Raw genomic sequence first — 27510 nt, forward strand, 5'->3', positions numbered from 1 at the left:
AGTCCAGAAGTAAACCAAAAAATCAAAACACTGATCAAATGCAGAGGTGATAAGAATGTGGACAATCTGGAACTCACAAACTGCTGATGGAAATATAAAATGATTTAACCACTTTAAAAAACAATGTGGTGGCTTCTTAAAGTGTTAAGCATAGACCTACCACATAATCTTCTCATTTGAACCTCAGTAATCCATACAATAGGGAAAAAAAGTGTCTAGACAAAGACTTATACATGAAAGTTCATAGCAGGTCTATTTTTAATAGCCCTAACTAGATACAACCCAAATGTTCTTCAATAGATGAACAAATAGACAAATTGTGGTATAGCCATGCAAGGGAATGTTATCAACAATAAAAGAAAAGACTATTAATAGATGATAACACTATTAGTCAATCTCAAAATAATTATACTGAGTAAAAGAAACCAGACCACACAAAAACATATATCATATAATTCAATTCTTATAAAACTCTGGAAATACTAATCAACAGTGGCAGAGAGCAAATCACTGAGCATGGAGAGATGAGGTGGAAAATTACAAAAGGATAAGAGGAAATTTTAGGGGATGTGAGTTATGCTTCTTGTCTTGATTGTGGTTATGGTTTCACAGATATATATCTCAATATTTGTCAACTCTTAGACTTTAAATATGTACAGTATATATGTCAAACATATCTCAAAATTGTTTTTAAGAACTGTGTAAACAGAAAGCAATTTAGGGCTGGATGACTCACAATTGTTTAGTTTTATAGTGTAGAAGTCTCCCCATTACCTCTCCACTAGCTATCCCAGGCTGAACCCATTTCCTGTATGTATAATGTCCTGGGACATTACAAAAGGGAGTTTCCGTATCAGTTATACGGATAGATTCTGAGCAAGACATCGTGGTACAGAAGGGACCCTCCCACTTGATAGCCAGTTGGAAAAATCAATGGGTGAAGTTAAATTCCAGTCCTCCTGGCTCTGCTTATAGGAGGAATGGTAGGCCTAGGACACAAACACAGATAAATCAGAGGATTTAAAGGACAGATTGTCTTTGAGAGGAGAATCAGAGACTTGTGTAACTCCCATTTTTAGTGCCCCTCTAAGTAGTCCTTTGTGAGAGCCATCCTGCAAGTTCTTCCTGAGCGCTGAGACAGCTACCCACCAGAACAGCTTCTACATGATGCTCGTTGTCACCCAGGTCCCCAACATGGAAATATTTTCCCTTCTCCCTCTATCCTCTGACCTTTTCCTAGCCTTTATACTGTCCTAATTGTCAGCTACTCCCCATATTGCTCCCCACCTCCATTCAACTAGTGCTTCAAAGAAATAAACATATGCAAGGATTGACTCATTTTAAAAAGGTCTGAATGTTTACATTCCATATTTTATGTGCAGAGACAGAAAAAAAAAGAACATAAATATAATAAGATTATGAGTGATTTAGTTTCTGTTTTACTTTTTTATAAGTTTTCTATAGTGATGCAATTAATAAAATAATAACTACTATGAAATAAAAAGTAGGAAAGACAGAGAAGGAGATTTTCATGTTGAAAGGAAGGGGCTATAGGGAAAGAGAAAAGTTAACATAAATAAAAAAGATATAATCAAAGAGTCATGAGGAATTTCAACAGTAAAGGGAAATTTTGTCCTCCTAGATAAGAGGGAAGGAAGTTAGAAAGGCGTGATGTAGTTATAAATATGTGTTTAGTCTGAGACAGGAAGTTAAGGTACAAATGAGAGCATCAATAATCTCCAAAGTAGAAGTCACATTTAATTAGACCCATTGTCAAGACTGCAGTCCTTTCCCAACCCCTGGAAGGAAAAACTAGTTGCAGAGACTATCTCCAGTTCATCCTCCCTACAGCTGCAAAAATGACCTTTATAAAACCCTAGTAACCCAAGCTCCTTTCTACCTCAGTCCTTGGAGATTTGTTTAAACTTGGCCTGAATTCCAAATCTATGGCCTGGAACCATCTACATTTTGCACCTACTTTTTGCAGCTGCCTACAGCTTATTTCCTCTAATTCTATATACTCTGTCCATACAGGCTGCCCCACTTGTATTCTTGTAAATCTAATCTCAGTGATCAGTCACTTGACAGATTTTATTCCAGACCCACTCACTTCAACATCTGGTGAGTTCAGAAGTGGGAGAGGAATTCCATCATGAAGCCAAAGCTGTCCACATGCTCCTCAGCTCCTCCCCAGCTGTTCCAACCCCTCCATCCACCCCTCTCCTTAGGCCAACAGACAACTCTTCCCATTGTTTCTTTTTTTTTAATTTTTTCTTTTTTTTTTATTAGATTTATTTATTTATTTATACAAGCACTGGGCACAGTCAGAAGCGCGGGAGGGTGAGAGAATTCACCAGAGCCAGAGCGGGGAGCAGAGCAGGCAGGAGGACCGAAGTACACTGCTGAGGGGAGCAGCGGGCGGCAGGAGAGGTCTGCGTGCCATGTAGGACCCTCCTCCGGTGGCTGGGGAGCAGCCAGGGATCGAACGGGCCCTGCAGAGGCTGAGGGCAGCTTCGCAACCCAGTGCTCAACTGCTGCGCCACCGGGGAGGCCCTCTTCCCATTGTTTCAAACAGATCAGCCACATCCATGTCCCTTCCGGCCTTTTAGTCTCTCCAACTAGTCATAAAGACATTTATTTTGAACAAATTCCATATAGAAACCTGGGAAAAACATCTACTTCTCCCTGCACATTAATCCATCCAACTCAATCCTGTGTCCCATGTTTGCATGCCTTGTGTTGATAATCAAGGCGATTTATTATGTTTTTTCTCTCCTCCTCTCTCACCTCCTCCACTTCCACCTCATGCTCATACTCTAAGTCCTTGCGGTTTTCTTGGACAAATCTCCATCCCACACAACTCCATAAAATTTCACATAAACCAACTCACCTTCTCCTCTTCCCCCGCTTATCATCACCAGCTCAAGCACTGGAAGCCTTTTATGAACTTTGATAGAAAGGGGATAATTAAATGGGAAGATTAAATCTTCCTGCTCCATTTTTCGATGTGGATAACACCTCTTTGTTTTTTATAAGAACAAATTATTAGAATAATATTAGCTTGGTTTATCATTTAATTTCTGCCATTTTGCAGGGATTCAGTGGTACTAGAGAAATTGACAACTGAATCTGCAGTGGAGAAAGCTGTTTATTATCATAATTTTAATAACCGGGAATGAAAGACAGAGAAAGAAGTAAGGCCAGCTCGTTTTTATTAGATTTCCAAAGAGACCGGGGAAAAAATGCCAGTCTGTTAAAAAGAACTTTTGAATAAGAGTACCTCTCATATTCACTTCTCTTAAGCTCTAAGAAGAAAAATGGAATCTGTTCTAGAATTTAACAGATTCTCACTTGTGTCAAAACTTCTGCACAGATTGCCAGAGACCAGTCGCATCTAAGGAATTATCATAAGAAAAACCTGACTCCTTGCAAGGGTTCCTGGAGGCCCAGACAAATTGTTCTGGTGTCTTCTGAACTGAAATGAGTTTCTTAGCCACCCTAAAGCTTCCCGAGGTTCAAAGCACCTTCTTCTTAAAGGGAACAAACTGAAATTTGGGAATATAGTAGAGTAATCCAGAGTTTCCTTTCTAAGGAAGCAAAATATTGGAATGAGGCCAACATTCCAATGTAAACAGGCTTGAGTGTCTTTTTCTCCCACCCCCAGAGCCTGAGCATCAGCACCTGGGATTTGGAATCCATTCTGAGTAGTGCAGAAGACGAAACCTGGCCCTTTGCGGTTGAAGAGTCATTCTTTATTTTCCAAACATGTCCAGGCCCCAAACCACAGGTTTCATTTCCAGCCTGAAGAGATTATTATGTATTCCCACCCTTCCCTATTTCTGTAAGAAGTTGACATGGTACCATTAAATCACTTCAAGGGGGAGCAGAGTTTTTAATCTGAAAGATGTCTCAGGCCTCTTTGAGAATCCAAAGAAAATTATGGACCTAAGAAAATACACAGCTTTATAGATAAAAATTATGGAATCTGTGTGCCCCTGGAGATTCTGAGGAACCCCACACTTCTGAAAACAAGTCTTCAGTTTTAAGGATTAGGTTTTAAGTTTCAGGACAGTTTTAAGTTTACTTAGTTTTAAGCTTACAGTTCGTTTACTAAGTTTTAAGTTTACAGTTTTAAGTTTGCTGAGTATAGAAGCCTTAGTAAAGGCTGTCCCTAACATAACAAAAACAACTTCAAAGAAAATATATTGAGCCAATTGTCAATTATTACGCTTATTATCAAAGTACTGATAAACCTGACTTTTAAATATTTTAACTAAAAAGCTATTTGTTTTATTTGTATTTTATTTGCATTATTATATCCAAAATTCAAATCATTTAGAGAGATTAAAGCTTCATTGGGTGCCATTTAAATTGGAGTAGATTATACATATATCAGGTTTATTTCAAATAGTTGTGTGTCTAAAAGACTGAGAGTAAAACAACAATGACAACAACAAAAGGAAAATCCACAACACCAGATCACATAATACATGTTCAGATGTGAGGCAAAAATAAGAAATAGGATGCAATAAGTTTTTTTGACCCATGAAAATAATCAGTGAGGATGGGGTCTCAGTAGTATTGGGCTTGCACTATTATACAATGGAGATTCCATAGGAAACTTCTCTTCCTTTTTGCTGCCACCTACAGGAATATTTTAGGATGAAAATTACACAACACATGTGATACACACACACACACACGCACAAAAAAAAAAAAACAGAAAAGAAAGAAGTGCTTATAAAATAAAAACCCATTATCTCTTGCTGATGGGCAATTATACAGTCCCCTGTTCTAATAAATACACAAAATGCCACAGTTATGATACTAATGTAAACTTCAAGAAAGGAGGAATATTGACTATCTTTTTCCCTGGCAGCTAAAAAATATCTGATAGATTGTAGTGCTTCAATAATTAGTTCCTGAATGAAAACCTCCATTTCTCAATTAAGCAATGGGAGGAAGTCTACTAATAATTTGTTGTATTTCCCTGGGCAATTCAATTCAGTTCTCTGGGCTCAGTTTCTTCATATAGAAAGTAAGGGGGTAAAATTGGGTCTTTTAAGTCTTCTGATACCCCCAGATCTATGATTCTGCTAGTACATGAGCACTTTTTCCTAAGCTAAAAGGCTTTGATCATTTTAGGCATAAGGTTGGCCACTGACCTGTGTACACCCCACACGCACAATGGAGAGTCAATGAAGAGAAAGGAGGGAGACCCACACAGCAGAAATAAACATGAAATGAACTTTGGGAGGAGAGCATCATAGATACCAGTGGCAATTCCAAAGGTCCTAGGCAAGGACATAAATCTGTTTAGAAAAGGGAACATGCCATCTTATGAAAAGTAATCCAATTATCATTTTCTTTACTAAGTGAGTCCATAATTAAGCATCCCCATGAACAGAGCACCAGCACTTTTCACTGCCTTGGCATGTCTGAACCAATACTATACTGGTTTGTCTTCCAGAATGTATGATATAGTATTTTTTACCATCACCTTCAAGAGAAATCAGATAATCAGATATTGTCCTAAATAGTTTAAAGTAAACTTTGTTTAAATGCATCTGTTAGCTAAATTTTAATCAATTTGTGTTCTTACATAGCATTAATCAACCCAGATTTGGATGGGATTGTTTTGGAGGGGAGAGGGTTGAGAGGTAAACATATGCCTACTCCTGTGATGAAATATCAGACATCGGACATTTAAATAGACCTCTTCTTTCCTTAGGGAAGTTAGTCTCACATTTCAGCATACATAGAATCACATGGAGTATTTATTAGGAGTGCAGATTCCTAGGCTTCTGTCCCCTAGCCTGAATTTACCATTTCATCTGTTACCTTAGCAGTTCCAGTGCAGGTGTGCCTAAGTACCACGGAGTTTATCTTCTCTCTAGAAAGACCACAAAATAAGCATTTGCCCATTTGTTACTCTTTTTCTTCCCTCAGATCATCATCATGTGTGATATCTTTGCACCCTCTAGTGGATGATTTTACCCAGCATTTTTTTTTTCTTTATTACCAATACCTTGCTCAAAATTTTAGAAAATTCCATCTCTCATGACTTCTTCAAAGGAAACAAAGGGATGTAAAGAAAAGGTTTATAAGAAAAATTATTTGCTATAACATTTCTTTGATATGTATTTACATACACATTTGATATGTACTCTACATACATTTTATATGAGAAAATTTCTAACCCTGATAGACTGAACATAATATATCTGATATGTATACACAGATATTTTAGGAACTTAGGATTTACTGGTTGAATATTTTTAGACTTTTTAGACTTGTAAGACTGATATTCCCAATCCATGAGTTTTCTAATAAATTCCTTCTAGTGCATTAACTCAATTTGGACCTTCCTCATTGCTCCTTCTGGGTATCTCTTCAGAATAGTAGACCTTCTGAAAACACTACATGCTGACTCCTGAAATCTTTTCAAGACCCTGAAAGCTGTGGGTGTGTGTGTTGTACTTTGTAGCTTCTACCTTTCTGAAAAACTGCTTAAAACAAAGCTAACGCTTTGCTTCAGTTGCCCACAGGTGCCAAGCAGGAAATATAAATGAGCAAAGTGGGCAGGGTGTAAACCAAGGAGAATAGTGGGGGTGGGGAAGGCAAAGTGAGCTTGTAACCTTTCAAGGCATTCCAAAAATAAACTTATTTTAAAGCCTATTTTGGGCCTAATAGAAGATCTGTGAACCGTGTCAAACTTTGCTTCATAAACCAGTTCAGGACTCCAGTTTACTGCAGGGCACATGATGTGCTGCCTATTTCTGGAATTTATCTCATATAATTCTCACAGTTGCTTTATACAAGAGACAATTTCATTATCACACTTTTACAAGTGAGGAAACTGAGGCTTAAGGAGATAGGGGTCTTGCCCAGCCATCTACCATTTCCTAGCCAGAGCTCTAAAGCAGGTCAGCCTGACCCGAGTCTATGTTAAGTCCTTTCCTCCAGCGCCACTCTGAGCATGCTGCCTCTTACCTGTTCAACTTGACAGTGGCATTATGCTCCGCTCCTCACCCAGACTCCAGACCCCTGCACTATCCCAGGTCTCCCTACTCTATCTGTCCTTTGCAACATCTTCAGTGTTCTCTTAACCTCTGATTGTACGAGAGTCTTTATCTTTGGACAGTTTCTCATCTGGTAGTTGACACCTTTGTCTGCAGTAGCACTGAGTCACATTCTTAGTAATTTGTTCCTCACATTGTAAAATACTATGACGTATCAATACATTTTTACTACACCTGCTTTAAATAAGTAAGCCTTCTTTTTTTAGAGTTTCAGTGATGCTTGGATTTTTGTTATAAGTTAAGTTTTCCCTTTTATAACACCTTCACTCTTTTACTTCACTGGGCTGATCAAAATACTATTGTAAATACTGTAAGTGATGTGAGCTTTTCTCGGGAAAATATATTGCAATGACCTTGAATTCTTTTCCTTTAAAAGAAACACTGAGTCATCATGTATAGAAGTCCAGGTTGATCACCTCTTGAGGAAAAAGAGCCATGTCTTTCATTCTTACCCATTCTGGGTAGCTTTGAGGGCTCTGAAATCACTAAGACAGAGTGGGAGCCCAGAACACAATTCTGTGTGGCTTCATCTTCTCCTTGACTCAGAGAATAACCCCCACACCCACATGAATGTTTTCAGTTTCAGATATTTGACTCCCTTTAACCTTTTGTGAAACTGTCACCCATAACAGCATTTCTATGGGAAGCTTTAACATAACATTTTGAATTGAGTTTCCAAACAGAAAATGAAAAGTTACTAGGGCATAGATTACAACCTGTGATTTTTTTTTCAATTCTAACAGAAAAGAAGCTATCATTGTGCAGTCTTCTAAATGAGTCTACATAGTGAACACACTGTAATTCATCCACTTACCATTCTTTATACAAAGAGGTAACAAAAACAGACTGTTTCTCTATTATGAGATTCAAACCCTCGAAGCAGTTCCACAGATTTTATTCTGTGAAAGCTGTTCCAATAAACACAATTTTGAATTTAGTTTACATAGGTAGGAACAACAAGTCATTGACATTAACAATGTAATTATTCTTGTTTGGGGGTGTTTCTAGTTCTAGGCCATTCAGATATAAAATTATGCTAGAATTTAATGCCTTCCTCCTAAGGTATCCACTTCAGGAATACAGAGGCTGGGTACCCGTTGTTAAGATCTTTTATCTTGCTGTTGGTCATCAGAGGGAGTGTAAGAGGCTGAGTTTACCTGCAGGTATCAGATTTTGCATAGCTGTTTCACACATGACATATGCAGATGGCTTTACTCTCTTGCCTGCTAGATCATGGTGGGGGGTGGAGGGGATATGTCCCCAAAAAAAACTTTATAAAATGTTCACATTAGCAAATATCACTTTATTTTAAAATTAAATTTTATTTTATTTCATATATATTTTTACATAATTTTTCATTTTTGCACAATGTATGCATTTTCATCTTGGTTATAGTCCCCGTACAATTGCCACCCCCCTTGTTTTGATCCTATTCCCTTCTTCCCCTCTTCCCCGTAGTGTGTTTGTTGATTTTGGTTTTTATTTTATTATAATTAGTATTTTTCCTGGTCCCTTATTTAGGTTTTCTAAATTCCTGCCATGAGTGAGGCCATCTGGTATTTTTCTTTTTCTTTCTGGCTTATTTCTATGAGCATGATCCCTTCCAACTCCATCCATGTTGCTGCAAATTGCATGAATTTATCTTTTTTGATAGCTGAGTAATATTCCATTGTGTATATGTACCCCATCTTCTTGATCCAGTCATCTATTTTTGGGCATTTGGGTTGTTTCCATCACTGACCTGTTGTAAATAGTGCTGCTATAAACATAGGGGTGCAGGTGCCCTTTTGAATTACTGTTTCTGTATCCTTTGGGTAAATACCTAGGAGTGGAATTGCTGCATCATTTGGAAGCTCCATATTTAGTAGGTTGAGGAATCTCCACACAGCTCTCCATAGTGATTGGGCCGGTAGTAAATATCACTTTAAACGCCTGATGAGGTCCTATTTTTCTTCTGGTGTTCTTTAATCCATTTTTTAAAAGAAAGTTATTTACAATACAATACAAAATCCTGACAGGGGGTTTGTTAAAGTCTCAAGAGTTACTCATCAATGTTGAATCTGTTGTTTTGTTGTCTCCAAAAGGTATAACTAGGAAAATTAGACTTTAATATGGTTACATGTACATAAACACTAATTTGAAAGGTGAAATTTAAAAAATGAAACAGTATGTTTGAGTAATTATTCAATCACTTCAAATCATTTCATTTTAAACAAATGGGTTGATTGTGTGTCCCTTCATTCAACCTTAGATATTTACACCACAGTCCAGAACCAAAGTGATTGTTAGTTTCCTGGTACTCTTAGTTCATGACAATTGCCATTTCTAATATAAACTCACCTGAGATTTTTTTTTTTTTTTTGAGTCCCTAAGTCTTCAAAGAGGACAATTTAGCCCGGAAGGAAATCTGGAAATACATAAACTCACCTGAGATTAATATACAACTCTGCCAAGTGTCATTCATGCACCAGAATTTCTGATTCAGTTAAGCTGTGGAATGGGATCTAAAATATTGCATGTCTGATGTTTAAAGATAAACTGAGGACTAATAAAATTCGTAAGAATTTATTTGAGCTAAAAATAGGTATTTGAATAGGGAAGTGCCACACCAGAAATGGTTGGGGCCCTCCACCCACGGGAGCCAGGGCAGAGAAGCAAAGCAAGAAAATTCTGCACTGGCTATAGATTAAACCCTATTCAGCAACGTGAGACTGACTGTACTTTTACTTTGATTTCCCAACCTTGAAGCATTTATAGGCTTAGGTTTTGGTTTGCTTACTAGGCTTTCATGTTAATTTCATTTAACACTAACAGGTCCCAGGTTGATGTTGATGCTTTATTTTTGTTGTTGTTGTCGTTGTTATTGTTATAGAGGTAACATTGATTTACAAGTATCTATGTGATTCAAAAACATAGGATCACACCTCCTCAGATGCATGTCACCTCACTAAATCCACCTATGCTAATGCTTTTTGGGGAACACTCTTTAAGAACAAGTGCCCCAGACCAGTGTCCCTCTAGAAATGTCACCAATATTACAAGTCCCAGAATTTTTGCTGGATTTTCTCTCTATCCTGTAGTACAATATACCTTAGAAAGGCCTGTAGATAACACATTAAAAAAAAAAAAAACTTTAGACTTGCTATACTGGGTATTATTTTCATTGGTATGTGGTAGAACCCTGCAATATTATGATAAGCAGAATCCGGAAATTATAAACAGTTAAAATGTGACATTGCATTTACACTGGGCAGCTGACTTCATAGGAACTCCTGAGTCTGGCAGGGCTTGCAAAAACAATCTGGGTAATGCTAGCTACTATTTGAGCCCAGCGCCACCTGGTGATATTATAGTTATTTGCTTTTTCATTATATTCACTAATAATTTTGTTCTGTGGGCGCTGGAAAATGCAGTGGAGCTGTGACAAGGGAGAAACAAGATGCACTTGGTAAAGAAGACTCTATCTCATGTATGTTGATAATGTGCAAATAATCAGCCTTTATTCTTCACTGTATAAAGATTTAAGAGGCATTCTCATTAGGCTGTATTTTTTGAATTTCCATTTTAGGTCAGAATACAAATAAAGTAATTTGAATTAGAAAACCTGCACAGTTTGATTTAGCTAGAGCAAATAGGAAATTTTACAGACACAGTTTGCATCAATTTATGTTCCAATTTGAAAGTGTTCAGAAAAACCTAGCAGTCTATTTCTAAGTGAGTTAACAGAGTTCTTGTTCAATTCTTTCTACTGTTGAGCAGTTGCTCAAGGGACCAGAGGCCAAGAAGAATAAAACAGGCACCAAAGACCCAGCGAAGTCTAACAAAATCCAGGACCACCTACTTAGGAGGTGCTAAGGTTTTGTGAAACAGGTTTTGTCAATGTGAGCTTATCCTGAATTTTGCAGGTGTGAACAAGAATGTGAACTGCTCAGGGGCAGTTGGGAGGAGTTAGCAGGGTCGAGGCTGAATCAAGTGTGTTGGTTTGTTGTGGTGTCTCTCTTGCCCCTGCCCCTTGGAGAAGGGAATGGGAGCCGCCATCTTATTTCCATCAGCTGCATGGAGACCACTTAGAGAAACATGTGTGGGCTTATTGCTGAGCACTGACACATGACTCAGGCCTGAGTAATCTAAGCAGGAAAGGCGATGGCCTTGCAAAAGTGTCCGGGTGATACTGACATGGCTGCTGTTGAGCCAGGACCACCCTGAGTCACCCATCAGGCTCCCCTGTGTGAAACCCCCCATCTAGAGGCATCACAGTGGTAGACATATTAGGTTGTGTGGGCACAGCCACATGCTATTTATAAAACTACTCTTTATCAAAATGCTTTGCATTTGTGCAGATTATCATTTTCCTATCACAAAATCTCTTGTGAACTGGCATTGCATTTCAGCATCACAAATTTTGAATTAAGACCCTTTATGAAGGGTCTTACAAAAACATTAATTCAAAAGGAAACCTGTACTCCTGTGTTCATTGCAGCACTATTTACAATAGCTAAAAGATGGGAAAAAAAAACCTAAATGCCCAAAAACCGATGACTGGATCAAGAAGATGTGGTATATGTACAGAATGGAATACTACTCGGCAATCAAAAAGATAACCTTATGTCATTCACAGCAACATGGATGGAGCTAGAAGGGATTATGTTCAATGAAATAAGCCAGAAGGAAAAAGAAAAAAATATCAGATGGTTTCACCTATAGGAGGAACATAGGGAAAACATACAAGGGATAGGAAAAAAAAGACAAAACTGGCTGTCAAACTGTAAATTGGAGACATTCAGCAGGGGATGGTGAGAGAGAGGGATTAAAAAGGGAGGGAAGAGCACAGGAGTCTATGGTGACAGTCAGAGATGTCTTGGTGGTGGTAACTATACAGGCACAACACCTGAGAGGTAAACTCAAGCATTGTACAAAAATGAACAATGATGTAAAACTGTATAAATAAAAATGAAAAAAAAAGACCCTTTATGAGAGTATTAATGAAATTAAATTTCTATTCTTGCTTTCTCAATCCATTCCTCACTGTGAAAGTTTGCAAAATTTATTTAAACTTTGTATAAAGACCTAAAAAATACATGGATATGTATGAAACACATTTTATAAAATATGTTGATTTCTGCTAGTGCTTCATCCTGATTATTAGATGCAGTGATGTGATTATTAGCAAGAGGGCACTGTGGTATTACATTTACTTGTGTGTGGTCTAGAGATTTTTTTTTTTTTTTTGAATGGTGCCTGTAAGGATTTATAAAGGAAAGTGAGAAAGTTCAATGGTTTCTTTACACTTCACTTCTCCTTAAAATACTGGTGAAATTAGGAAGTGACAATTTCAGAGCGTCCATTATCTGGAATTAAAAGGCATCTATGAATGATTTGGTACATTCCTGTCAGCCCACTGATATTTTCCTACTTGAGACTCAATAGTTTTAAAGAATGTGTTTCAGCTATTTCATCAAATTGCCCCTTAGATTTAAGAAGTACCAAATTTGAGGGTTTTTTAAAAAATGTTTTATAATTGAGGGTTGATTTGGTAAGAATATTTTGTTAGCGAAGATACTCTAATCCACTTGGAACACAGGAATTTGAATATGTAAAGCTGCTTTCTACATCATTCTGCACATTTCATTTGAGGTAATACAAGAAATATTTATTAGATTACCAAATATTATTTTCAAATTATAAATATTCTATTTCATAATTATGCATGTCATTCTGATTAATATCATAATAAATCAGTAACAACATTTTAAAAATCAATGTCTCACAAATATGATGTGAAGTTTTATAAAAAACAAAATATACACAGTAAAATCTTCCAATTCAATATTGGTTAATCAAAAACAAAGCCTAGATTGAAGCATCTGTCTTTCCCTGCCTGTGTTACTAAGATTTCACCATCATTTACTTGGAATAATATATAAAATATAGCTTGATGAAAAAGAAAATAAAAAATTAAGTATAAAGTGTTCATTCTAACAGACTCTTATAAGGAAAACTATCTGATGACTGGCCCGTGAGAGAAGAACAGATGGTGTTTGTAAATAAATACTTTTTTCTCTAAAATGTATAAAGAACTTTCTTGGAACATCAAGATCAGATTTTAAGTTCTGTGTTCTCCCACACATGAAATTATAGAAACTTAATTGTCAGACAGGAGGGGAAGTTAGGAAATATCTACTTAATTCTTTAATCAGGAATTACATTTGAGAGCAAACAGTAGAATCCTGAGAAATAATGGCTTAGTGGGACAGGGTTTCATGTTCCCCATACAGGAGAGGGCATGCAGAGAGGAGCTGCTGCTGCTTCGTCTTAGGACTCTCCAGTTCTCAAAACTTTCCCAAGAGGTTGCAAGGTGACTGTTGGGACTCTTCGAAGAGAAACAAAGAAAAGAAAATGAAGGAAAAGAGGAAAGACAATTCCTGTGTCCGGAAGGCACAATCTCAGTCTGTCTATGGACAATGCCCACAGCTCACTGGTGAAAAACAATGTGTCCACCTTTGCCTGGAAGGCTTTTACCAGAGCTTGATGCCTGGGCTAATAGTCTGTCAGTAAGGGAAGAAGAAGAGTTGTGTCCTATTGACAGACCTGTCAAAGCCTCTGCCACAAACTGCTTCTTATGAAGATGAGGCAGCTGGGGCTGCAGAGATGAAGCGGCGTCACCCGTGTCTCAAAGCCAGTAGCAGAACCTGGACTTCACGGGCATCGTGTGTACCTTCTGGCTTTCAACAACTCATGCATGGAATGACCTGCGTGTGTAGGTGTGCGTGGAGTGCACTAGAAGAGGGGTCTTCTGAAGATCTAAAGATTTTGTTTCAGCAAGAGCATAATAGTGTGACTGTTGTAAAGAATCGTGGATTATCGAAAGCTTGGCACATCAGGTCACTTCTAATAAGATCATAGAAGTGATCTAATAAGATCTCATGTGGCTACAGTTCCAAAGGAAATAATACAAAGGAAAATTAAAACACAATCCTAACATAGAAATGAAGTGATAACTCTAATTGTTGAGGTTTTAAAATTTCACTTGAGAGTCTATTTCTTTAAATAATGAACACCTTCCTTCATAGGAACCTAAACTTACTACTGTAAAAAGTGGGTTCCTTTTGGTCTCCCAGACTGAAGGAGCAAGTCTCAACTGTCTGAGGAATGTGATTAAGGGACAATGATTGTGATTAGTAATGACACCATCGGAGCAGCAGCAAATCAAGATTGCTCAAAATTCCAGATTATCTGCCCCCACCCAGATGATAAAATGTGTCTTAGAAGAAGAGTAGTAGATGGCTGATGACATTCTTTTGAAACTGTTTTTCAACCCCTCAAGCACTTGTTAAATGTCTACATTCAGGAAAATAACACTCTATCAGGTTATGTATTAATCCAAGAAGAGCTTACTTATTACTACTTACAATCTATACTACAGAGATGTCATATGCAGAAATCCAAAAGGAAATACCTTCTTAAAATTGTACAATATTAAAACTGTTCTGTTTTACAAATAAGAAAACTACAAACTGGCAAAATAAATGACTTACTGGAATTCATTTAGAGAATAGATAATTCTATTTTCTTTTCAATACGTGGTTAGATAGAACTTGCAAGTTATGACTTCATATCTTTCCAAACATGAGGACTTATTTGGATATTATAGCATCATCTGAAATTGCAAAGACTTAGTATTTTTTTTTTGCATTCATGTTCTATATCTGGGATATATAAGGGGAACAAAATGTCCTGATCAGAAATTCAGTTACGTGTGATTCATTTCTGATTGCAGTGGGAGAAACTACAGATGACCACAAGTGAAAGGAGGAAAATATTCTGCTCTGTCACCTTCCACGTCATTGCCATCACCTGTGTGGTTTGGTCTTTGTATGTTTTAATAGACCGGACTGCGGAGGAGATAAAGCAAGGCAACGACAATGGTAAGTGACCAGGTTTCTCTTTTCTTCTTTCCTCTCTTGCATTCTCTGAGGATACCGGAAAGTGCGTTGTGAAGCTCTTTACCCACCTTATACCTTCCTGTATGATACACTAGCAAAAATCAGTCTTGGCAGCTGAGTCTTCTCCAATTATGTCATTGATTAATACAATGACTATAAATCATTGACTGTTTGGGGACCCAACTGAAATCAAAGCTTATCAAGTCCTTGTAAAACTTGGGGAGAAATATAGAGATGACATACACCACTTCAGGCTCTTCAGGAACTCACTAAGGATCAGGTTTGCCTGATGGGAAAAGGCAAACAGTTGTGAAAATGGGAGGATTTTACTTAATTTACCCTGGTCGTTTTTCTTTTAAAGCATGAATAGGTTGATACTCCAGAGAGAACTTATCATGTCTTATACTATATAACTTGATCAGGTAAATTATAAGACTGTGGTTTAAAATTAGAGCCATGCTGTTGATTGTGAAGGATGATGTTAAGTCTGTAAAGAAAGATGTTCTAGAATCATGGAGGCGTACTCTAACATAAAATAGCTCATTTTAAACATAAGGAAAAATTGGTTAACTTCCCTTCTGAAGATACCCAGCTCTCTATCTCATCTGGCTCTATCAGTTTTCTCATATAACCTAAATCATAGCTGGTGAGACACTGAGAAATATCCTCCTAACATCACCCATCTTTCCCCTCTCCCCCCCACCAAAATTAAACCACTGCTGAATTTGAAAGGAGAAATTTTTTAGACACCAACATGGTAAATTTGTGAACTTCTGTAATTGTAAATTTATGAAATGCTTATGCACCTTCTCCAAAAGAAACAATGAATGAAGGAAAAAGATTAGAGGGAGTGAGGGCAGAAGCAAGAAGGAAAAGAACTTTAAAGCTTTATTTTTTTAAGATTTATTTATTTATTTATACAAGCACTGGGTACAGTCAGAAGCGCGGGAGGGTGAGAGAATTCACCAGAGCCAGAGCGGGGAGCTGAGCAGGCAAAAGAACTTTAAAAGGGAAAGATTTGTTGGGTGTTTCCTCCACGGCACAGCGAATGGGTGTTGCATTCTCGCGTTCTCCCTCACGGGGGCAGCAGCGCGCACCGGCTGGTGCAATGCGGGCTTCCTAGCAACGGCGAAGCTGCTGGACCCGCCCGCCAGCACTGGCCGGAGGGAGGGGCCAGATTTTGAAGGGAAGAAGGTGGAGCTGGTGACAAAGGCGCAGACCGAGGGTCTCCTTCTGACTGAGAATAAAAGCACTGCTGTTGAAAATCGCAGGGCTAGAATAACAGAGAGAGGTTTGGGGGATTGTTTTTTGATCCAATATTAAGGCATTTATATACAATTTATACTGAACTACATTATTTACAACTACATTTTGTATTGTTACTGAAATCCTGGATTTAAAAATGTCTATTCTATCCCTATTAAAATAATTCCTTGAGCTATGAACCAGAGACACTCTATGGAGGGTAGGGGCGGGAGGGGAGGGATTGGGGTCAAACTAAGGGGGTTGCAATTGTATGGGGAATATAAAAATAAAATTTATTATTTAAAAAAAATGTTAAGCAATAACTGCACAGTACTTTACATGAATTGTTTCATTAAATCTCTAAAAAACACAAAAATAAATAAAAGTTCCTTGAGAATCAGACCTTTTTTTGAAGTCATGTCCACTGTAGATAGAGACATTGGAGCACAATCCAAGTGTATTTGGAAAAGCAAATAAGCACCCCATCCCCACCTCCTGTGCCCAGTGTATCATCACCTTAGCACTCAGCTGATATCTTAGAAATCAAAGGCAGACCTTACAGACGGCGTCTTAATATTTTACATGATTAATTTAGAGTTTAGATGTTTGAGACTCATAAATTTGCCCCCAGCGTAACCTCTTGTATTCCCACTGGCCATGAGACTGCAGGACTCTGTTCTCTACTGGCCACATGTGAGGGAAAAAAGATTAAGGGCATCGTTCCCAGAATAACAGAAGCAATCTCATGGCACACATCATCAGTATGTAGACAAGACAGAAGGTCTCAGATTCTTTCTTTTTAATCTCATTTCTAAGACATGTGGGTGATCATTTATCCTGCAGTGGCTTTGTCTGTCTCAGCTTCAGCCACGGAAGTCTCTCCAGGACTCATAAAACCAAGGCTGCCTTCCATTTATCTCAGTTTCCTTGTTCATTCTTTAGTTCCTCTGGTTGTTCACTCTTTAGTTCCCCTGGACAGTCGTATGCCTTCAGTTGTCACGTCTATGGTGGTAACCCCCAATTTATCTGCACTCACAGTGCGCTCCAACTCATGCATCTACCTACCTCCTAAACCAGTGCTTAAAGTCTTCCAGCCACACCACTGTTTGTGCCAAATTCAGAATCTACTGCCACTTCCCACTCCAGCACTGTAAGAAAGACAGCACTAATACCCAGTAACCAGACCCAGACTTGAGCCTTCATTCCTCATCGTCCTGCCTGAGATGCCTCTGAAATGAGTCCTTTTCTGTCCTCCCCTACTGCCACCATTTACATACAAACTATCATAGCTTTTACGCAGATGCTGCAACAGCTTCTTAGTTGGTCTGTTTTCAGTTTTGCCTTCAACCTATGCTCAATCAAAAAAATCACAGCAAAGGGCCTCCCCTGGTGGTGCAGCTGTTAAGTGCTGGGCTGCGAAGCTGCCCGCAGCCTCTGCAGCACAGGTTAGATCCCCGGCCACCGGCCACCGGTGAGGGTACCACATGGCGCGCAGACCTCTCCTGCCACCCGCTGCTCCCCTCAGCAGTGTACTTCGGTCCTTCTGCCTGTTCTGCTCCCCACTCTGGCTCTGGCGAATTCTCTCACCCTCCCATGCTTCTGACTGTACCCAGTGCTTGAATGAATGAATGAATAAATAAATAAATAAATCTTTTTTAAAAAATCACAGCAAATTTACAACACCAGTCTGGTCATCACCTAGTCCCTCTTGGTCATTACTCTTTACTCTTAAAATATGCCCCAAACTCAGACTCTGCTGCCCACATGACCAGGCTGAAGCCAATTATGCTGGCCTTTCACGTAGCCCGCCAGATCTGCTTCCAGACCCTGCTCTGCTTTTCTCTCTCTGTGAATCCCTTCTCCCCAGCTTGTCTGGTCAACCATCACACACTCACATCAACACCTATATTCTCACACACCTCCCTAGCCTGTATTTGCAGTTACATTAAACATTACTCCCTCTGCACAATCTAGTTCAACTCCCCAAATTAGAATAGTTGTTTATTGAAATGTAGCTCCCAGACCAGCAGCATCACACAACCTGGGCACTGGTAAGAAATGCAAATTCTCCACCTCCCCTACCCAGAAATTCTGAGGGTGGAGCCCAACAATTTGGACTCAGAAAACCTGCAGGTGGTCCTGATGCCCTCTGAGTTTTAAGAACAATTGTTTCCACAGCAGCCCACTTACCTCCCCCACCCCATCATGCCTCTCCATTGGCTGCACATTTTACTTGCCTGTGGAGTTTCTATACCACTGTGACACCTCTGTTTTATCCCCCAAGATTTAGATTTAGTTACCCCTTACATGAGTCCATCATAGTCATGTTGAGAAGCTCTGCCTTTCTAGGAGACTAGCCTCACAGATTTGCCATTGTTCATTTAACTCTGTCTTCCTCAGTAGACCCAGTTCAGTCTAGGGGGACATGAGTCTCCTCCTCCCCAGCACTGACACGCAGGTGCAGGTCCTGGGCTATGTGTCTGGGGCCCACACAGGGGTCCCGTGAGTGCTGGAAAATGAATGATGAAATATGAATGCTTCACATTTAAGCTTTGCCATCTTTTATTTTCTTTTAGTTTTTCTTCAAAACATGTTTTCCTTTCTCAGTTCTGGTGATGCAGGGTTTCAGATGACAGCTTCCTAATGGACTTGTCACTCAGGCCCCTCAATCAGATTTCCCAATAGAAAAGCTTGCATGATAATGAAAGGTCAGCTTTCTAATAATACAAGGCAGATTATAGGGGCCTCCCTGGTGGTGCAAGGGGTTAAGACACAACCTATGAAGCTATTCGCAGCCACTGCAGTACAAGTTTGATCCCCCGCCAGGGAGCTACCCACATGGTGCAGCAGACCTCTCCTGACTCACCTGATGCTCCCCTCAGCAGTGTATTTCAGTCAATTTGCCTGTTCTGTTCCCCTCTGTCTCTAGTGAATCCTCTCGCCCCCCGCATCTCTGGCCTGTATGCATAAATAAATAAATCTTTAAAAAAAAGATTTATAGATGGTCAAGTGTCACCTTCCTATCATATACTTTTTAAATATATTATTGGTTTCTTACAACAAAATGAAAATATGATGTCTTTTATCTTTGGTATTCGGAGCTATTGAATTAGGAGCGAAAATATTTACCAACAGCAGTACCTGTGGCTGTTCCCCCAAAACCACTTGCAGTGGGACAGATTGTAAATCAGTAATTTCAAATAGAAACTACTGTGACTTCTGTATATACCAATTATAGTTAAAAGCTGACCTCCCAAAATACACATTCACAGTAGTAGGGGCCTCAGGATGAGCTGTTATTATTTTAATCTTCCTTTTGTATTGGGACTGTGAGTGCTGATCCTGAACTTACTTTTTAAAGTTGCTAAGAAGACTCATTAATTTAAATGTCAAACTATTATAAACTCAATTTGAAAATCTTCAAAAATATGTGAAGAGGAATAAATTGCCCTTCCTCAACTAGAATTGAAGTTGAAATATAAAACAGCAGAATCTTTTGAACATCAGTAAGTAATAATCTGGAGAAGAAAAAATCCTTCATATATTATTAAATTGTGGTTCTTTAAGCTAAAACACATGTGACTCCTCAAAAAACTCATTCACCACCCTTTCTTTCTGCCAGAGATGACACAAAAAAATCAAATATATAGTGCTTGAAAGTTTCATACCTAAGATACTCAAATTGCCATCTTCTAATTGGGGTAGCATTGTTCTTCCTGCCTTATCTTAACATGTTCTAGAAAATGCTTTGCTATACGTTTCGTGTGTTTAAAAATAAAACAGAAAAATATAGACCAAGAAAACATAACAAAATTTTATTCTATCTAGTAAAGAGACTATAGGTTCAGAGTTTAATGTGACCCCAGATTATGGGTTCACCAGGGGAGACTCACTCGCCTAACAAGGTAATTTTGTTTCCATACTTGACTTACCTGTAAGCCTCTAAGTATCTCCAGGGCAGAGGTCATGGTTCATTATTCGGAGCCCACTGGAATTGGTAGAAACTCAAAAAATTTTGTTGACTGTGGCTGACTTTAGGTAAGAACTCTGTGCAAAACTCATTAGCTATTAACAACGGCCTAGAGTATGTGTTAAAAATCACTTCCTTGAAATACATATTTTCATTTCCTGCAATGTTATTTAAACATTCCCTTGGAAAGTAATTATGTTGTGATTATTATAATAATCCAAATATGATAAACACTGAATGGGGCTAGCTGACAGAAGGCCAGAGTTCTAGTTCTACTTGGTCACTTGCTGGTCATCTTGAAAAAAATAATCACTCTGAAGTTCAATTTCCTCATTGTAAAACTAAGTTGCACTAAATCTCCTTCAGAGGTTCTTTCTATGATTCATTGCAAAGAGTCCATGAACTCGATATTATAGCATATAAGTTGAACAAGTACTGCTCATATATCATACATATCTACTCACAATATTACCATTTAAACAGGTGTAGAAGAGTTATGAATGTGTGAGTTTATTTTTTTAAACAATTTTTAAATTAAACAGTGAAGGAGAAAACCAGTCCCCAGCCCCACCACTCAAGCACACCCTTACACAAACACACTTTGTAATGTTGTATAACCTTAAGTACTCAGCCAAAAATATCACAATTTGCCAATGAGAAGCTTTTTCTAAATATACATTGTCTCTGCAGCTGTTAAATGAGGCAGGTTCTTTTCTGCTGTTTGGGGACTTAAAAAGGCTAAAAAGACACACTCCAGGTGTCTCCATCACATGATTTGCTACATAAGATATGCAGAATACTCCAAGAACCCAAATTTAAAAGCTGGAAGAGACCTTAGAGATCAATGTTTTAAAGATGAGGAAATAAGTAATTTTATCTCCAACTATATTTTAACACCCACCTGGGACTTTCTGGTTTATTCACGTAAAGAGAAAGCAGAGCAGCACGATTTTCCAGGTGACCTAGCACTTGTGTGGAGAGAGAAGAGGATCCTCTTGCATTGCCAAGGAAATATATTTTCAGAGAAACATTATTGGTGGGAAGTAAATGAGTTTGAGAGAGGTCAACTGATACATCTCAGTTTATAAGCCATTGTCGTAATGGGAAAGTTTGACATGTTTCCTAACAAATACAGTTCACATAGATGCCACTTAAGCACTTCAGGATTTTATTTTAATTTTTGGTGAGATTTTTGAGCTTCACCCCATGAAAGAAATCGCAATAGCAATTCACACATATGAACAATTCACACATGTAAGTGAAGACAAAGAGTTCTTTAGGTTGCACAAAAGATGCACAAGAAGCAAAATTTTGTACCTTCCCTTCACACCACCACTTCTTATTGTGTCCATTCTTTCCTCTTCACAGAAGACAGCACAGAACTGACTAGTCCAATAAAGTTGAATATGAAAGCAATTGTCTAAGATTCAATAAAAGGACAGAAATACAATGAAAACATTCTTCAAAAATCCACTTAGCCCCATTTTAGGATCTCCTCTGGAGATGTCCTGATAGTGGTTTTTCCAAGGTAAAATCTTTATAGCTGCTCAACAATTATTTCTTCTTTGGAAGCAAAAATCTTGGACCTCTGTGGTGTCATAGGGGTTAAATATTAGCACTATCAGGCTATCACTGATGCTGCGGCCTAAGTTTGATCCTGGGCATGGGAGCTGACCCACATGGCTCAGCAGACCTCTCCTGTGTCTGCCTGCTCCTTCCCTCAGCAGTGTATTTTAGTAGATCTGCCTGTTCTGCTCCCCACTCTGTCTGAGGTGAATCCTCGCACCCTCACCTTCTGTTCCTCTGGCCTATACCCCAGTCACCCCAGTTCTATGCATAAATAAATAAATAAATAGAAAGAAAGAAAGAAAACAAAAATCTTGTCACTTAATATTAAAGGCAAAGAGAGAGATCAGGCTATCTCTGAAAGAAGATGGTTATTTTTTGACAATGGGTTTATACCCATTTTGGATGTGGGGTGGGAGGGATTCTCTGTACTTTAAGCTTTGCCTAAGAATTTAGTGGGAGCTTTGATTTCCCAGGACATTTTTTCAATGATTAATTTATTAATGCACACAAGTACTGGGGTACAGGCCAGAGGTGTGGTTGGCGGGGGGGGCGGGGGATGAGAAGATTCACCAGAGACAGAGTGGGGAACAGAACAGGCAGATTGACTGAAATACACTGCTGAGGGGAGCAGCAGGTGAGGCAGGAGAGGTCTGCTGCACCCTGTGGGCTGCTCCCTGGCTGGGGATTGAACTCATGCTGCAGTGGCTGCAGACAGACTCATAGGGCACACCCCACTCTCTTGCGCCACCAGGGAGGCCCTCCCAGGACATTTAAAGGAAGAACAACTTGAACAAAGAAAATTGATGAAAATACACCTTGAGAAAGAAAATAGAGGGATCAGGTTGTGTTTCCCTGAACTGGCAAAGAAAATGACAGCTACTTACTCCTGGCCCAAATTCTCATGTGCCTTATGGATTCTGGTCTCTATTTCTGTGTGGAAAAATGGATCAAGACTGGAGTCTTCTTCAGAAGAAAGACCTTTTCCACCAAAGAAAGCAGAGCTTCACTGACAAATACAGAAAGGCTGTCACCTCTGGTATATTGAAAAGACTGAAAAAAAAAAAAAAAGGAAAGACTGTGGCAATACAATCAAATCAGAAATTCAAAAGCTTTATTCATCCTTGAGCTATCTACTGAACAAGGCACTGTGGAAACAAAGACGGACCAGATAGAAATTCTGTGTTTGTCACAGTCATGGCAGGGCAAAGGAAAAATGACTTATGTTCAAGAGTGAACTTACTCCACAAGAGGCAGAAAATAAGTCTTTCTACAGAAGAATAGGCAGGTTTGTCTCCAGCTGTAAATTACTACTGAGTTGGTGTAGGGTAAGGTAAAAGTATCAGGCTTTACTGCCCTCCCGCCATTAGGATAGATGTCGGAACCCTGTGGTCCTGAATGCATGCCTGATGGCGGGCACCTGGAGTAGGGTGTGGGCATATGTAGATGGGATTCACCTGGCCTAAGACTGGGCTTATAAGGGCGGCATCATGGAGACGCCAGCAGAACAGAACGAATAGAAGCAGAGAACAGAACTACCAGAAGAAGCAGAGAGCAGAACCACGAGAGACGCACCAGAGAAGGCCGGAGAGCCCAGATAGAGTGAAGACTTGCTGTGCCAGCCCCCTGGCACCCCTGCCAGCTGTGTACCCAGTAAAATCCCAATAAAAGCCTGAAAAGCCACTGAGGGTTCCAGGACTCTGTCCTCCTTTACCCCATCTGCTCGATCACAGAAAACCCGCTCCGTGTCCCTGTCCTTCCCCTTACAGTTGGGATTTGTGGGACAAGTAGACACACAGAAATAGGAAAGAAAATGGAGGGAGATTATATATCATGGATAGAGGCACAGAAATGGAAAATCTCCAGGTACTTAGGAGGAACAGTTGGTAGTTTGATTTAGTAAGCAGAGGGGAAATGTATATGCAATCTACAGGGATTTCCCCAGAAGTGGAAAAGAAAGCATCTCCAGCTTGTCTGAGGCTGAAAGCTTTTTAAACATACAGAAACGTCTGCTCAATTTAACAGCCAAGAGCAAAAATTCTTCTAAATGTGAGGAACTCCAAGATACCTCATTTGCATACTAGATCCTACCCAGTTTCTGAATAAAGGAGCTCCAGCGCTTGTCTCCTACAGCAGGGCTTCGCAGCCTCAGCACTGTTGTCACTTGGATTAGAGGCTTCTTTCTTGGAGAGTGGTTTCCTCTATATGGTGGATATTAACCCAGCATTTCTGGGCCCCATTGACTGAAAGACAGCAGCACTCAACACCAGGTGTGACAGTCAACAATAACTCTAGAAGTTGCAAATGTCCCCTGAGGTACAAAACTACCCTGGCTGAGAACCACTGGTCTTCCCTGAGTATATCGGGGACTAAATGACTAAAATCCTTAATCATATGGATGTCTGTATTCAGGAATTCTCATTTTCTGTCTCTGGTGAGATATGGCATCTTCTTTCTGATTTTTTTTTTATTTTAATGGAAATGAGGGAGTGCAGGGAACCATGTATACAATCCATACACTTCACCCTTTTAAAAGGAATTTAAATTCTGATTTTTTCTTTCAGTACATTCATTATCCTGACTTAAAGATTTAGCTCTAAGGAATAAGTGTCAAAGTATCAAAAGTCTAATGTAGTGTCTGATAATCACAGTCGGCACTTGATGCTAAGAGAATAAGATTCTTACAGTGATAAGTGAGAGAATCTCTTCACATACCATTTTAACAATAACTGTAGAATATTTAAAAGCAGTTAAGCTATTCAGGTTATAATTCTTATCAGTTATCAATAATATATTTCTTTTTTTTTTTTAAAGAGTCATAGTACTCTTTTTTTTTTTTAAGATTTATTCATTTTTTTATTTATACAAGCGCTGGGTACAGTCAGAGGCACGGGAGGGTGAGAGAATTCACCAGAGCCAGAGCGGAGAGTAGAACAGACAGAGTGATGAACTACACTGCTGAGGGGAGCAGTGGGCGGGCAGCAGGAGAGGTCTGCGCGCCATGTGGGACCCTCACCCGGTGGCCGGGGATCAAACCAGTGCTGCAGAGGCTGCGGGCAGCTTTGCAACCCAGTGCTCAACCACTGCGCCACCAGGGAGGCCCAATAATATATTTCTTATTTACTAAATTTAGCAGCCTTTTGGGGGCCTCCCTGGTGGTACAAGGGGTTAAGCATTGCACTATGAAGCAATCTGCAGCCTCTGCAGCGTGGGTTCAATCCAGCCAGCCAGGGAAATACCCACATGGCACAGCAGACCTCTCCTGTCTCACCTGCTGCTCCCCTCAGCAGTGTACTTCGGTCAATCTATCTGTTCTGTTCCTCACTCTGTCTCTGGTGAATCCTCTCACTCCCCACATCTGGCCTGTACCCCAGTTCTTGTATGCATAAATAAATCTTTGAAAAAAAATTTAGCAGTCTTCTGAAGAAGTCACAAATAAATGACCACATCCATTGGTGATAACATTCTCTCTCTTTTTTTTTTTTTTTCAAAGGTGTCCTTGAGTGGCCATTTTGGACGAAGCTGGTAGTGGTGGCCATTGGCTTCACAGGAGGTCTGGTCTTCATGTACGTACAATGTAAAGTCTACGTTCAGTTGTGGCGCAGGCTGAAGGCCTACAACCGGGTGATCTTTGTGCAGAATTGCCCGGACACTGCCAAAAAATTGGAGAAGAACTTCTCATGTAATATAAACACGGACATCAAGGATGCTGTGGTAGTGCCTGTGTTACAGACGGGTACAAATTCCCTCCCGCCTGCAGAGGGCAGCCTGGCTGAAGTTATCCCCGTGTGATGGAATCAGTGGGGAGTTTCTATATAAAGAGATTCTTTCTCGCCCTCGGCCACTACAGTGTCAGAAGTGATCCTGAATTATTAAATCTTTATCTTCTTCCCTTTCTCCTACTGACTTGTTTTTCCTCCCTTACTCAAAAAGGAAAAGAGGAAAATACACCAAACAGCCAGGATCCCAAGAAGCAGAGTCAAAAGTGTGATAAGAAAATGTGAAAAGTTTGTGTGCCAGAGAATGATTTCTAAGACAATTTAAGAACCATCGGAGCAAGGAATGCTTTTAGGCAACAAGGAAAGACTAAATGGACACGTGATCCTCCTCACAGTAGCAGAGGGAAGCTCAAGAACACGGACTGGAATTGCAGTGTGTTGTGTATTTCTTCCATGGCCTCGTCACGTCGTTAACTGTCTCATCTGGAAATTGCAAACATAATTGATTTTAAGCTTGAAACTGTCTGCATTATCCCTAAGGCACATCAGAAGCAAACTTGGAGGATGCGTATTTTGATATTCATACTTTGACAGCTAACAGATTTTTATGGCTATAGTGGAATCTACTTGTTTTGACAAATGCATGTTTTTAAAATAGATGCAATACACCTTGAAAGATATTAATACCTGGAATTATGTTTAAATCATGAACAAAAGATTTTCAGAAAAATTTTTGGTTGTATTAGCTCTTTTAAAATACTCACAGGAGTTGAAATCAACCATCAGGGCCTGAATGCTTCCCAATAGAAAAATAGCAAGGGCCATTGAATGGAGGCCACATATGTAAATTTTAAATTTTCTAGGTGCCCTATTAAAAAAGGTAAAAACACAGAGATGAGATTAATTTTGATAATATATTTTATTTAATACCATATATCCAACTTATCATTTCAACACATCAATACAAAAAATTGAGATACCTTACAACTTTTTTCATGAAGCAAGTCTTCAAAATTCGGTATGTATTTTATCCTTACAGCATCTCAATTTGAATTAACCATATGGATTTGTGCAGCCCTAAAATGTAGAGATTAAATTTTTGCACTATTTAACAGTTAAATATTTCAAAATAGCAGCTTAATTCAGTCTTTTATTCAAAAACTCGCAAATGTTGATTTTTACAAAGCACTAAGTCAAAGAAATTTAGTGACCTGAGTAAGGAAGTTACCATTTTTCTAAAGACTGAAAAAACAAAAGTACAGAAAGATAAAGCAACCTGCTGCTAGCAAAGTTCTAAAATTAACTTCTCTTTGCTATTATGAAGCACTTAGAATAGTGAAATAAAAAATTAAATATTTCTTATTAAATCGAAGGTGCAAGGTTTTTGGTTTTGTTTTTTTTTTTAATCCACATGAGGTGTCATTTTGACAGATGAGTAGTTATGACCAAGCATTTAGGCTCTATTTTTAAAAACTGACAGTATTTTCCTTGCTCAGATGGGAAGCAAAAATATTCCACAGATTCTGTGTAATAAATTGAGTTGTTTGGGTTTGACAGTTCAGTTGATTATTGTGTTCTTTGCATATTCATGTAAAACTGAAGCGTGAATGATACTGCAGTGAGCTAGATTAATGATTATAGATATAGTGGCTTGTCAAAGAATGATGTCTTACATAAAAGAGGTGATTTATTTTTGTTAGCTGTCATATTTATTCCTGTGAACAGGCAACCACGATGGCCAGAAGAACCAAAGCATGGGTGTCACATTGCACAAATCTGGGTCTCAACTGATGCACTTTGTTATTATCAGTTTGCTTGTTCTTCACAGATTATAATAAGACAAAGGAAAAAGAAATAATCTTTTAATGAGGACACAGGTGATATGAATATTAGTAATGGCTGACCGTGAGTCTGAATAGATCCAATTCCTAAAAATAAAGAAAGGTAAATAATGTCAACTGTCTATGTGTGTGGTGTGGGGATGT

General features: G+C 38.9%; 1 protein-coding gene across 1 annotated transcript in view; it reads left to right on the plus strand.

The window, feature by feature from the left end:
• MARCHF1 (membrane associated ring-CH-type finger 1) overlaps window positions 1–25598 on the plus strand; it is a gene marked incomplete at both ends in the record, with an annotated part of 225979 nt that extends 200381 nt beyond the window's left edge. The window contains 2 exon segments of the mRNA XM_084244872.1: window positions 14860–15007; window positions 25300–25598. Of these exon segments, the coding sequence (XP_084100998.1) occupies window positions 14860–15007; window positions 25300–25598 (447 nt within the window).
• Window positions 25599–27510: the final 1912 nt, after the last annotated feature.

This window comes from Talpa europaea (genome assembly GCF_964194135.1).
Source record: "Talpa europaea genome assembly, chromosome: 10".
Lineage (NCBI taxonomy): Eukaryota > Metazoa > Chordata > Mammalia > Eulipotyphla > Talpidae > Talpa > Talpa europaea.